The 14,952-nt window shown below is 42.6% G+C and overlaps 1 protein-coding gene and 1 long non-coding RNA gene across 2 annotated transcripts in view; one reads left to right on the top strand and one right to left on the bottom strand.

The window, feature by feature from the left end:
- The window catches only part of LOC143420732 (uncharacterized), a 441,774-nt gene that overhangs the window by 133,336 nt on the left and 293,486 nt on the right, over nucleotides 1–14,952 (top strand). The window lies entirely within an intron of this gene.
- On the bottom strand, nucleotides 11,299–14,304 carry LOC143413241 (protein NLRC3-like). Its single transcript, XM_076876006.1, has 3 exons — nucleotides 14,280–14,304; nucleotides 12,441–14,238; nucleotides 11,299–11,521 (listed from the first exon to the last, which is right to left on the bottom strand). Exons 1-3 carry the CDS (start codon nucleotides 14,302–14,304, stop codon nucleotides 11,299–11,301), a joined length of 2,046 nt encoding a protein of 681 aa, XP_076732121.1.

Raw genomic sequence — 14,952 nt, 5'->3', positions numbered from 1 at the left:
TTGTATGTGTTTCCCCAGACCTCTACACAGTAGCTCATATATGGCAGTAGTAAAGCACAGTATAAAATGTGCAGTGCTTTCTGATCCAACATATGCTTTGCTTTTCCCAGGACGGCAATGCCCCGTGCCAATTTCCCCCGAACATAAGTAATGTGTGGCTTCCAACAGAGCTTGCTTCTCTTTGTGCAAACACACATCGCACTATAAGGGTAACCTCGCACACAATGATTGGACAGCACAGTGATGATGCTGGGAGATCCTATACGCAGCATCACAGAAACACTGAGAACTTTAAACAATGATGGAAAGTGTTATAAATGACTTGTTGGCCTCTGATCTGTCACAAACAGCTGAAACGTGTCTCTCATGAGTCACATGAAGGTTTTTGACAGAAAGGACAAAAAGTAGCTGCAGTCAGTTTGTGTCATTTTTATATTTATTCATCTGGGAGAAAAATCTGAGGGACATTAAAATGTGTTTTCAACAGAGACAAGAACATGAATATAACAGAACAGGTAAATGAACATGTTTCAAGTAAACAGCTGGACTGATCAGGTCCAAACACAGAGTGATAAACTTGTCAAACAGCTGTCATATCTTTATATAGAAGCTCTTTATAAATGCTGCTCACTGCAGTCTGTTTACTAATAATGTCAAAGTGTTAGAAACACAGAAACATCAGAATGGTCTTTGTTCACAGAAACCTGTCTGGGATCCTTTGTTGTTCTTTTGATGCAGAGTTACATTATAAATATAAAGAGTTATTTCAGAGTCTCATCAGTTTTCCTGCATGTCTTTATTTAACACATCAGCAGGGCTGAAGCTCTCATGTTAAACACACACTGATCTATGGACACGTTCATGTGTTTCTAACAGAACCAGGCTGTTATCAGCCTGCACTAACATTATGTCACACACACTGAATGTAACAGTGACAGTTTACATCATCACACAATCAGCTGTGATTGTTTCACTGTCATCAAACGAGTCAACAGGAAGTAGAATCAATAGAAACCAATCATTTACTGACAGCATGTCTGATGGAAATAAGTGCAGATTATGTATGAAGTCTAACTGCACACAGTAACTGTGTTACAATAAGGACTTAACAGCGCCCTCTGCTGGAGTGTTTCAGTACTGCGTTAACTAGAATACACCACCTCCTCCTCACACCACCTGCTACAGCTCTACTCTTCTATGACTACAGTCATCCACAGCACTGATGTGAGGTCACATGGTTCATATGTAAGGAGCACAGCTGACCTCAGGTCAGTTTAATGACTGTGAGCAGCAGCTGTGTTATTGTCACTGTGACAGGGAGACACTCTCAGACACAGCGCTCATGTCAGCTTGTTCTCATGCAGGAGGATCAGGAGCTCCATGTTTGTCTTTCTGTTTGAATCATGATGTGTTTGTGCCATCAGAGTCTGTCATGAGTACTCAGGGTTTCACAGCAGCTCTTCTGGATGCTGACGAGGACTCCAACCTCATGTTTCACCTCTCTGAGCTTCTGATGTCTGTGAACACTCGTGTTTCTTCTCTGGGCTCATCTGGACAAAAACACCTTTCTGTGTTTGGCTGCAGCCTCATTCTGACTGACAGGAAGTGTGTTATCCATGAGCTGCACTTCTGTGAGGAAGTTTCCTGCTGTGTTTCCTGTCTGTGGACAAACACGAGTGTTCCAGCTGAGGACTTGCTTCCTTCCACCTGTCCATACAGGACATCACGCTGTCTGCAGCTCTGTAAATGCAGCTCCAGGTCCTTCCACGTGCTGCTCTGTATTTGTGCAGTTTGTAGTGTGTCCTGGGAAACGTAGCACACATGGTGTTCTTCTGCTGTTTCCTCCTTTCACTGAGTGTGAAACACTGACGCTGTGCTGTTGTTCACAGAGGGGAGCTGATTCTAGCTGCAGCTGGACTCTGTCATCTAACTGAATGTGTTGGTGCTGATCACGGGGCTCTGAGGGGGGAGCAGCAGGAGGACTCTGGATGCTGACGTCAGTGTATCTGTGGAAGCTCCCACAGCGTGTCTGTCATTCAATATTGTGCTGTATATTGTATCTATGCAAAGATGAACAGACTGTGTGTTCACTGGTCTCTGTGCTGCAGCTCTGATGTCATCATCACTCCCTCCTCCACCCTCAGCAGTCCCAGCATGCTGCTGTGGTGCACCCCACCCTCACTCTACACCTGAGCCACAGACCACACCCTCCACCTCAATATACACCACAGTTTTCTCTGCTGTGGAAATGAGATCAGGAGGAAATCATCATTATTATTATTTAATAAACGCTCACATTAATGTGGGCTTATTTGTTTCATATTAGAAACATTAGTTGAGTGTTTTTAGTATAAAATGGTCAAAGTCCCTCTTTTTGCTCCTCCCCTCACCTGTGGATGGGCGGTGCTGTTACCGTGGTGACAGCTTGGATGTGTTTCAGTCCTGCCTGGTTATCACTGCAGGAATCTTTCACATTTATTACAGGTAATAACTCTGATTTTTCTGTGTATTATGAACCAAATGTATCCTGATACACACAGAGATGGATGAGCAGAGGTTTTTTTTGCAGTTTATGTAGTTACTATGGACTTAATGCATACATATTATTAAAATTAGGGCTATAACAGTTGTATTGATGTATAGCAACTTGAAATGCTCCCACAAATGGCTCCACAGCATGTAAAAATATAACAAAAGCTCTGGCGGACTTGGTTCTGTGGTCAGTCTTAAAGGGTGAAGTTAAACTCTGTAATCTTCACTGTGTCACAGAGTTCAGTGAGTCCCGTTATTCACAGTATCAATCAGATCATCAGAGAACAGCTGATCAGCAATCAGTGGTGCCAACAGCGCCTCCTGTGGTGAGAGGATGCAATAATGCAATGTAGCATTTTTCCACTCAACACTTGCAGTCATGGAAACTGTCTGTTGGATCTGTGTGACGTTGCTTTCTTGGTTAGAGTTCCTCACAAATGTCCAGATGATTCTTCTAATGAGGCGTCGACCATGTTTGCAGCTCTTTGGAAGAAAACGTCGCCCTTTGCCATCCTTACTTTTCTTTGACTTCTTCAAATGCAGCTGAACTCCAGCTGGTATTTTCTTGGACTTTGCAGCTGTTTCTGGTCATCAGTTCATTCCTGCAAACCTCTGAAGCTGAACAACAATGATGCTGCATTGCTGGCTGATCCCAAAAGGTTGATTCTGTTCATCTGGACGTTTTCAGAAACGTTTGCTCACTGATCAGGTGACTTCTTCAGTCTCAGCTGACTGCAGCTTTACAAGCTTACAAACAGCACATTTGCACAATGACTGAAAGCAGCAGCACCTGATATATATGATACTAATATAATACATATACATATATAATCCATACTAATGATGAAGGAACTGAGCTCACAGTCCATTGTTCATTCAGTGAACTACTCAGTTTATTTTGGGCCTCAGAAATGCTCACTCTGTTTGTACATCACTGTCAGCAATAGACTCATTCTGCTGTGTGGACAGGAACACATGTGACATCACTTCCTGTTTGTTTGTGACTGAAGAAGTTTACAAGGAATCATTTAGAAGAGTTTCAAACATCAACTGATTGAATCCATGAATCTGAAAACGTGTTTGTGAGTGAAAGAGACAGACATGTACAGACTGAACTATCTGTTCAACAGTCAGAGTGTTTCTGTAACAGGAGACACTCTTTACACTCCACTCAGCACAGGGACACTGAGGCACCAGGAGTCCAGAACATAAACCCAGGATAAAGAGTTTGAGTGAATGTGGTGTTGAAGGTGTGGAGGTGGATCAGAGTGTCAGAGGAGACTCTGTAGAAGGACAGAGTGCCAGCAGGACAGTCCACATACACTGCTGCTCTGTTAGAGACAGAGGAGGAGGAGGAGGAGGAGGAGATGGATGTTACTCTGTTATTGTGCCTGACAGAATGAGGACCATCATCAGAGCAGATCAGACTCCAGGACTGATCATTCCATCCAAACACACAGTCAACACTGCCTCCTTTCCTTCTGATGCTTCTGTAACTCACTGATATATAAACGACTCCTCGCCACTCGACCTCCCAGTAACAGCGACCAGTCAGACCATTTCTACACAGCAGCTGTTCCCAAACATCAAATCTGTCTGGATGATCAGGATATGACTGAACCTCCTCCACACGTGTCACCTTCCTGTTGTTGTCAGACAGTTGGAGCTTTGTGTTCACTGTGTTTGTGTCGATTGTGAGTTGACAGGAATCTGATGGAGAGAACAAACACAATCCAGCTGCAGTTATTGATCCATCATCTGTTCATTGATTGACACTTTGATGATGACTCCTGACATGATGAAGATGGTTGAATGTGTGCTGCTTTGTTTTCATGAATCCCATTAAAAACACACTTACACTTCCTCAGACCTGGTCTCAACCATCGGACTCCAGCAGGCTCCACCCTGAAAGGAGGAGGGGGGTCAGAGCAGCACAGTCAGCATGCACACATGGACATTACATGGCTCTCACACACACACTGTTACACACTGAGCTCAAAGCTCGGCTCCACTGTTTTATTCAAAGAAATCTACATTTATTTATCAGCACATTTAAAAACAGCTTGAGCCAAAGTGCTGCACAGAGTAGAGAGAAAATAGGAAACATACACAGTAATGACTATAAAGACTGGTCAGGATTGAAAGCTACAGAGTACAAATGTGTTTCCAACCGGCTTTTAAAAATGTCCAGTGTTGGTGACGACCTGATGTGAAGGGCGACTGTTCCAGAGTTTGGCTGCAGCCATCGATAAAGCTCACCTCTGTTTTTACGTCTAGTTCTGGTCAGAAGCTGCTTATCTGCAGACCTGAGGGCTCCACTTGGATTCTTTTGTTAAAGAGAGATAAGATGGAGCCAATCCATTCACAGATTTAAAGACAACCAGATCTGGAAGTGGATTCTACCACGTACTGGTAACCAGTGGAAAAAGCTGGTGATGGGTCGTCTAGCACAGACCCACCGCTGGAACCAGACAATTGATGAGGGAGAGAACTGTGACAGCGCCGTTCCTTCACTTGACCTCAGTCGCTCTCGTCTGCTCCCTCGTAACACTGCTCTTTATTGAGCTTACATGAATATGCACAAGTTCATTATGACGTCTTACACAGGTATGAACAAAGAGTACCAGTCTGTGCATAGTGTGTGTGTGTGTGTGTGTGTGTGTGTGTGTGTGTGTGTGTGTGTGTGTGTGTGTGTGTGTGTGTGTGTTCCAGATGTGACCCTGTGACCCCAAAGCTGGTGCTAAGAGTCCAGCGGTCCCCCTAACAAAGGGCTCTTATACTTAACCAGACACAGAGTAGGTGTCCTCCTACACCAGGGGTCTCAAACTCGCGGCCCGCGGGCCAATTGCGGCCCGCAGAACGATAGTTTTTGGCCCCACCTTAACATGAAAATGTAATGTTAGTTTGATAATGTATGACACTTTACAGTGTTGTGGGCGGAGCTGAATTAACCCACCAATCAGGGTGGGATATGGATCTCAGGGGACACCAGCCGGGCTTGATGCAAGCAGGGAAACATTTCTCAATGAGTCAAAGTTCCAGCAGCGTTGCCCTGGAGTGTTTCTTTCTTTCTGTGCCTGGCTGGCTTCCTCCTTTCTATTGGGCAAACGCCGACATTCGCCCCAGCGCGCTGCGTTCACAACACTTCAAAAAAAGTTGTTTTTTTAAGTTGCTGCCCAGCGGGACATTATACGTATATAGATTTATACACACGTCAGTGGGATTTAAAGTTATTTTTCCACAGAGAGAGATCTCATATTAACTCTCACAGTGATGCGTAGGCGGCGGGATAAAAGAAAAGTCATGAACTCAATGCAGCCCAATTTAGTCTGCAGTCACATAGCGACACCTGTTCATCGGCAACAACAGTCCCCGGTAACCCGGACTAATTATAGGGTCGCACCGTAATTTGTGGCTCGATGTTTTTATTTGCATCACTGCGTTTGCATTGCAGCAAACATGAACATTACATATATTTCATTATAATGTAAAAGCAGTCAAAACAACTAACATCAGAAACAGCTGATGTTATTTGTTATATGTCACGGTGTCATTTCCGCTTCTTTCTCCTGTAACAACAGCCCGGCGCCGTGAGCAGTCGCCTTTTTTGCGCTCGCTATCCCTGCACTTTCTACCATCTGCAAACGCCACGGTGTTCGTGTCGTCATGAAAGACATGAACATCGAGCGTAAAAACAAAGGAGACTGCTACCGGCTTTTTATCTGCCGATCGCCGTGCTACGGTTGCAAGAAAAAGAAGCAGAAATGACGTTCTCTACGCGTTGAGACTCACAGTAATTCCAATGCATGGCCAGACCACTGCTCAGCAGATATTTACAAGCTGTGTGATGCCATTGAGAATGTTGGTTTGCCATGGAAGAGGTTTGTTGGAATAACAACAGATGGAGCGCCATCAATGACAGGGAGGAAACATGGACTGGTGGCACAAAACAAACTGGAAGAGGAAGGCGTGGAGGAGGCCATTGCTCTGCACTGCATCATCCATCAGCAGGTCCTTTGCAGCAAATGCCTGAAGTTTGACAATGTGATGTCTATTGTTGTGAAATGCATCAACCAAATCAGATCCAGGGGCTTAAAGCACCGAAGCTTCTGTGCTTTTTTAGAGGAAATGGAGTCAGAATATGGGGATGTGCTCGACTTCACTGAGGTACGTTGGCTCAGCAGGGGAAATGTATTAAAGAGACTTTTTGAGTTGAGAGCAGAAGTGAAGCCTTCATGGAGAAGGATGGAGTTAGTGTTCCTGTGCTAACTGATCCCAAATGGCTCATGGACTCAGCTTTTCTTGTTGATATGACACATGAGCTTAATGTACTGAACAAGACGTTACAAGGCCAGGGGCAACTTGTCAGTGCTGCCTATGACAACGTGAGAGCATTCTCCACAAAACTGGCGCTCTGGAAAGCTCAGCTCTCTCAGACAAACCTTTGCCATTTCCCAGCATGCAAGGCACTCGTGGATGCAGGCACACCATTCAGTGCTGACGAGTATGTTGATGTCATTTTGAGGCTACAGGAGGAATTTGATCACAGATTTGCTGACTTCAAGACACACAGAGCCACCTTTCACATTTTTGCGGACCCCGTCTCCTTTGATGTGCAAGATGCCCCTTCTGTGCTTCAAATGGAGCTCATTGAGCTGCAGTGCAACTCTGAACTCAAAGCAAAGTTCAGGGAGGTGAGTGGAAAAGCAGACAAGCTTGGACAATTTTTGAGAGGATTGAGCCCTAGTTTCCCTCGGCTTTCCCGAATGTTCAAGCGGACCATGTGCCTTTTTGGTAGCACATACTTGTGCCAAAAGCTCTTCTCCACTTTGAACTTCAATAAGTCCAAGTACAGGTCCAGACTTACAGATGATCATCTTCAAGACATACTGAGGGTCGCAACTGCTTCCTCCCTCAGGCCAAATCTGGCTCGGCTATGCGAGAGGAAACGCTGCCAGGTCTCTAGCAGCAAGGAGTAGGCAAGAGAAGCCATGTTCAGAAGAACAGTTCATTTTCTACAGTGTTCCATTCATGTTCAGAAGAAGGTTATAGAACTGTTAATACAGACATTTCAATCTAAATACAGCAGATATAGAAGACTGAAAGATACACACAAGTTCACTGACTAAAAATATCTTATTATTATTTTATTTATGTATTACAGATTGATTTATTTTCTTATTAATTCTTAATTTGTTTATTTATTTTTAATATTTTGTGTTAAAAAATAAAAATAAAGAGATTTGAGAAGATTGGAATTTTTTAACCATGCCTTTCTTGTGGAAAACCTAATGCGGCCCAGCCTCACCCAGACTCTGCCTGCAGCGGCCCCCAGCTAAATTGAGTTTGAGACCCCTGTCCTACACCATAAATCAGTAAGAGAGGGTACGACCTCTCTCATGGCCCCAAGTGGTGTGTGCATGCCAGAGCACTCTGGAAGGCACACAGAGTCTTTACAGACTACTCAGGATCAAACCTCTATCATCATGCAATCGATTATACAACTCTAAGCATATATGAGTAAATATTTCTAAGCACAAATGACAGTCAACAATATAAACCTTACAGTTGGTTTTAATAACAGAATTTATTTGTTTCTCAAATGAGAAAGAGCTATCGAGAAACACTCCTAAATCTTTAGTTCTGAACTTTTCCAGTGGGCCAAGGTCAACATTATCTGCTAATGCTAAATAGGCTGCCGTTATTAACTAATTCTCATTTGATGTGAATTAGCATTATGCACTAATGCTAACACTTACTTTTTAACAATGTGAGTAGCTAATGCTAACACTATTTCCCTTAACTTTATAACAATGTGAACGACTAATTAATGATAACACTCTTTTTCCTAGCATTACAACATCTGAGCTGCTAATGCTAAGTGGGCCGCCATTAGCACCTACGTCTAATTTAAGGCAAATACGCATTAGAACCTAATGCTCATATCGTTTTCCTTTGCTTTATAGCAATGTGAGCAGCTACTGCTAAATAGCATTAGCTAATAACAGCAGTCTAATTTAATGCAAGTTAGCATCATTTGCATTATGACGATGTGAGGAGTTAATGCTAAGTATGCTGCCATTAGTGGCTAATTCTAATTAGGGGTGAATAATTATTACAAGCTAATGCTAATATCGTTTTCTCTTCCCTTTTAACAATGTGAACAGCTAGTGCTAGGTAGGCTGAAGCTAGCAGCTAATGCTAAAGCTAAAGATAATTTGATGTGAATTAGCATTACATTAGTGCGGAGTTAATGCTAACTAGACTGCCATTAGCAGGTAATGCTAATTTTAAGTGAATAGGAATTGGCAGCTAATGCTAATACCATATTTTCTTGCTTTAACCCTTTAAAACTGGTCAGAGTGGGCACACTCCGTTTTGCGCAACTATTTTTAAATCCCGGTAGCACTGTAATCACGTGAGCTAGCGCAATAATTTTTTTTGCATATGAAACCTGAGGAGTTGTATTTACATCTTATGCCATCAGCTTGTCCTAGGTTACAGTTTCCTTCCACATATGCTTAGGACTCATATTGCACTGCTGGAAATAGTTTATTTTGATGCATATGCTGTTATTTTGCAAATTTGCAGTATAATATTTATTTTCGTTTTTCCTGCAGTATATAAAAATTGGTGTATTTCAAACATAAAACTATGAAGGCACTCAAAATAAATTTCCTGTGGTGGGAAACTATTTTGTGCAACTTTTTTGTATTTACAGTTTTGAGGGATAAGCCTCTTAAATTTCTCTAACTAGAAATATATGTTAAAAAAACAAAAACGATTTTCAATTTTTTTGTAGTTTATTGCACTTTTTTGCAATTTATGTAATTACTATGCACTTAATACATACATATTATTAAAATTTAGGCTGTAATGGTTGTATTGATGTATAGCAACTTGAAATGCTCCCAAAAATGGCTCTACAGCATGTAAAAATATAATATAAGCTCTGGCGGACTTGGTTCTATGGTAGGTCTTAAAGGGTTAAATCAATATCAGTAGCTAATCCGATTGTTCAGTCTGACGTCAGGTGAAGTCATTTTTATGCATTTAAGAGCTGTGTTGAATTCAACATTACAAACTGAACATTAGAACTATCCTCTTCTCCAGGATTTTCCTGATTTAACATTTCAATATGATTCATTTTTGTTCTCTACACCTGCCGTCATCACTTCAATTATTCCCACTGTGGATTTGATCATATTGTTTGCCCAGCATCTCTACATTTTCCCATCCATACTACCTGTAGCTCATTAACACTATTAATACTGGAAACTGCTGTTGAAGCCTGATGGTGACACTTTCTGGTGAAGAAGTGAATTGCAGTAACAGGACTGGCTGGCTTATGATACACTGGACATTTCCAGCGCTTTGTTTTCTCTGCTCACAGACAACACAGATACACGCATGTATATACAGCCCACGTCCAGCTCTGCATGCACTCCTTCTGCTGCATTTCTATAGAGAATAAACAACGTAAAACAATCATTCTCCATTGTTTTCAACTCAACCAGCTGCATTTAATGAAGGAGTTTGAATTTACTTTACAACAGCTGCTGTTGTTTCCTGTCTGCATTCATGTTCTTAACTGTACTCCACACATTCTGAACTAGTGTAGTTCTTCCTAAAGTACTGCAGTATTCCTGCCAGTACATCCTCTTAGTTTTCCTAACTGTTTCCTCTGATGCTCGTTGCTATTCTTTCCTCAATGCAAATTCATGCTAAGCTCCTTCATATCCATCCCTGTTTCTAAACCTGTAATAATTCCTTTAATGTGTCTTTGGCCTAATTATGAGTCTGTCCACATGTTTGTAGTTCCCCACTTGCTTTGGTTTCTTAGCTCTGATTCTCTGAAATTTATCCTTGAAATCATTTACTGGCATCTCTCCCTCTCACTCCCACTATCCCCAGAACACCAGAGTATTCATCTCCTGGCCTCTTTACATTTTCTCCAATCATCCCTGTTTCTAGAGTCTCACCCCATCTGCAGGCAGTCCAAAAGAAACTGCCTCTGCCATTTTCTTCTTCTTAACCTTTGATTTTTCTCTTCACTTTCTCCATTGGGTCTTCTTAGACGCACTTTCCAGAAAGCAGCAACATTTTTTGTGCCCCATTTTTCAAATTGTGCATCTTACTTCAGCTTAATGTGTTTACTGTTTTGTTTTTACACAGGTCATGTAAAAGAAATCCTACCAGAGACTCGACAAAGCTGAACTGAAAGACAGCACGGGCAATAAATCAGAGCAGCACAGAACTTAAGCACACATATATAAGGTGATTTAACAAATCATGTCTGTTGTAAATGAGTAAGCCATTTATCGACCTGACTCAGGTTTTAAATCATCATCAGAAAAGACTGAATCCTGACCTGAGAATTGTACACTTTGGACTCTCCACTGCAGAAAATAGAAGCTTCAGTCCTGAATCCTGCAGGTTGTTGTTACCCAGATCCAGCTCTGTCAGACGGGAGGACTGGGAGCTCAGGACTGAGGACAGAGCTTCACAGCTTCTGTCTGACAGGTTACAGCCACTCAGTCTGAAGAAAGGATGACAAGAAGACATGAAACACTTGTGTTAAAGTATATTCATGGTGCCATGAGGAGCTACTACATTTACAATATTTCAACACTGTTTCAGGACATGCTGGAATCCTTATTGCCTCATGTTACAAAAGACAAATGTGGCAGTTTACTGTGACTTGCATGGATTCATTAAAAAAAACAAAACATACACACAATGTTAATTTTTTCCAAATGAAATTGATTAAATGATGTTAATTGATGAAAAAAAAATCGATATCGCTTGATCTGACCTCAGCGTTTCCAGTTTGCAGTATTGACTCTTCATCCCAGCAGACAGAAGCTTCACTCCTGAATCCTGCAGGTTGTTGTTACCCAGGTCCAGCTCTGTCAGACGGGAGGACTGGGAGCTCAGGACTGAGGACAGAGCTTCACAGCTTCTGTCTGACAGGTTACAGCCACTCAGTCTGAAATCAAGCGGGAAGGGAGACAAGATCAACCAAACAAATCAGAGCTTTATTGCTTTTTTGTTGTTTTTAAGCAGAAATCAGTGAGGTGCTGGTAGATTCTGTTCTTTTGGTTTATTACCCAACAACACACACATACACTAATATTTGTGACTTTTGTAATAGTAGCATTTACAATGCAAAGCAACAGCGATCACAGATTGAAGGGGCCTGAATAAAACTACAATGCAGTGATTTTTAAGATGACCTGTTCTTCCAATTTCCAACAACAGATTTCTCCAACCTTACAGTTGAAAATAATTTTTTATCTCATACTGAATCTTGGTGCACCTCCCCCAGTTTATTAAAATGAAGAGGTACTGACGTTGCTGTAAGTGATGTGTGATGCCACTGATTTCCTTCCTGATCCAATACAAAGTAAAATTCAAGCTGGTATCTGCGATACTGATGAAAACTATTCCTTCAGAAACAATACAAGACATAAGAAAATATGTTTTGTATAACATAAAAAGCCTGAATTTTAAAATATTCAGTTAATAATCAAAAACAGATGTGACTGAAAATAATAAAACTGAGAAACATTTTATGGCCATTGCTACGGGCCATTCGATCCTTTTACAACCATTGCAAGAGCTTGGTTGGCATAGCCGGCAATAAGTTGGATAGTAATAAGTCCGGTGGGTGATGGGCTCCACCAGGGCTGCCCTTTGTCACCGATTCTGTTCATAAATTTTATGTTTAAAGGCTGTATCAAAAGTTCATTCAAGTTACAATATTGTGGTCAAAAGTTCTCCTTTTTTCTTTTATACTATACAACTACGCTGTCTCATGGTTTTAGGACATGGATCTGTCATGGAAGAAATCTATGACCACTTTTAATCAACATTTTAAAAATAAACATGATCACAGATTTACTCACAGAGCCTTGTTGGAGGCTTTGACCACTGGCAGCAGCCTCAGAAGAGCCTCCTCTGAAGCAGAGTATTTCTGCAGGTCAAACACATCCAGATCTTCTTCTGATGACAGTAAGATGAAGACCAGAGCTGACCACTGAGCAGGAGACAGTTCATCTGTGGAGAGACTTCCTGATCTGAGGGACTGTTGGATCTCCTCCACTAGAGAACGATCATTCAGTTCATTCAGACAGTGGAACAGATTGATGCTTTTCTCTGCAGACAGATTCTCACTGAGCTTCTTCTTGATGTACTGGACTGTTTCCTGATTGGTCAGTGAGCTACTTCCTGTCTGTGTCAGCAGACCTCGTAGGAGACTCTGATTGGTCTGCAGTGAAAGACCCAGGAGGAAGCGGAGGAACAAGTCCAGGTGTCCATTTGGACTCTGTAAGGCCTTGTCCACAGCACTCTGGTAGAAGTGTTTCTTTGCAGATTCTCCTGTTTCAGACTTCTTGGATGTTGTTTGTTGTTGTTCCAGCAGATTGAGTCCAGAGTTGATGAAGGTCAGATGGACATGAAGAGCAGCCAGAAACTCCTGAACACTCAGATGGATGAAGCAGAACACCTTGTCCTGGTACAGTCCTCTCTCCTCTTTAAAGATCTGTGTGAACACTCCTGAGTACACTGAGGCTGCTCTGATATCGATGCCACACTCTGTCAGGTCTGATTCATAGAAGATCAGGTTTCCTTTCTGCAGCTGATCAAAAGCCAGTTTTCCCAGAGACTCCATCATCTTCCTGCTCTCTGGACTCCAGTGTGGATCTGTCTCAGCTCCTCCATCATACTTGACCTTCTTCACTTTGGCCTGAACCACCAGGAAGTGGATGTACATCTCAGTCAGGGTCTTGGGCAGCTGTCCTCCCTCTCTGGTTTCCAGCACATCCTCCAGAACTGTAGCAGTGATCCAGCAGAAGACTGGGATGTGACACATGATGTGGAGGCTTCGTGATGTCTTGATGTGGGAGATGATCCTGCTGGCCTGCTCCTCATCTCTGAATCTCTTCCTGAAGTACTCCTCCTTCTGTGGGTCAGTGAACCCTCTGACCTCTGTCACCATGCCAACACAGTCAGGAGGGATCTGATTGGCTGCTGCAGGTCGTGTGGTTATCCAGAGGCGAGCAGAGGGAAGCAGTTTCCCCCTGATGAGGTTTATCAGCAGCACATCCACTGAGGTGGACTTTCTAGGGTCAGTTAGGATTGTAGTTTTGTGGAAGTCCAGAGGAAGTCGACACTCATCCAGACCATCAAAGATGAACACAACCTGGAAGTCTTCAAAGCTGCAGATTCCTGCTTCTTTGGTTTCAGTAAAGAAGTGATGAACAAGTCCCACCAAGCTGAACTTTTCCTCTTTCAGCACATTCAGCTCTCTGAAAGTGAATGGAAATATGAACTGGATGTCCTGGTTGGCTTTGCCTTCAGCCCAGTCCAGGCTGTATTTCTGTGTTAAGACTGTTTTCCCAATGCCAGCCACTCCCTTTGTCAGCACTGTTCTGATTGGTTCATCTCTTCCAGGTGAGGCTTTAAAGATGTCTTCTTGTCTGATGGTTGTTTCTGGTCTGTCTGGTTTCCTGGATGCTGTTTCAATCTGTCTGACCTCATGTTCATCATTGACCTCTGCAGTCCCTCCCTCTGTGATGTAGAGCTCTGTGTAGATCTGATTCAGGAGGGTTGGGTTTCCTGCTTTAGCGATGCCCTCAAACACACACTGGAACTTCTTCTTCAGGGTGGATTTAAGGTTACGATGACAAACTGGAGCTTGAAGTTCTGAATGAGAAGAAAAATAAACACTCAATTCCAAAAAGAACTAATCTTTAAAACATGTTGCTCCATCTTCCATCTCTGGAAAATGTTCATTTATCCAGCAGCTTAAATCTTTAGATAAATCCTCTTACGTCTCTGCAGACGGTCAGCCAGCTCCTCCTGCTTCATTCTCCTCAGGAAGTCCACTGTGATCTTCACAAACGCCTCTCTGCTGCTGCTCCTCTGACTCTCTAAGCATTCTGGGTAATCTGGACTCAGAACCTTCTGGATCTTCTTCAGCTCGTTCTTCACAAAAGTGATGATGTTGTCCTCCAGCAGCTGGAACAGAATATTTATGAATGAGCCAATCAGACTGAAATCATGGAGCCAAACATCAGATCCATGTTGGACACACTGACGATCCACTGGTCTACAAAGAGCAGCATGGAGATGACTGTGAACAGAACAGATGTAACAGTAGTTGTTGTACATGTACAGACCATAAATATGGAGTCCAGCTGTGTTTGATGCTGCTGGGCAGACTGACCACTGGGAACCTCTGAGCTCTGCTGCTCCACTCTGTGGGGGAACCATGAAGGATTAGATCAACACAGGATAAAGATCCAGGAGTTTCTGCTCAAATAACTTCATCTGAATCAAGTCTGTCAAGTTTTAAACTCTCAGATTGTGAACATATCAGTAATTTTCAGTCTGTTTTCATGGACGTCCTTTCAGTGG

The sequence above is a fragment of the Maylandia zebra genome, linkage group LG2, assembly GCF_041146795.1.
Source record: "Maylandia zebra isolate NMK-2024a linkage group LG2, Mzebra_GT3a, whole genome shotgun sequence".
NCBI lineage: Eukaryota > Metazoa > Chordata > Actinopteri > Cichliformes > Cichlidae > Maylandia > Maylandia zebra.
This window is presented reverse-complemented; position numbering and strand designations above follow the sequence as displayed.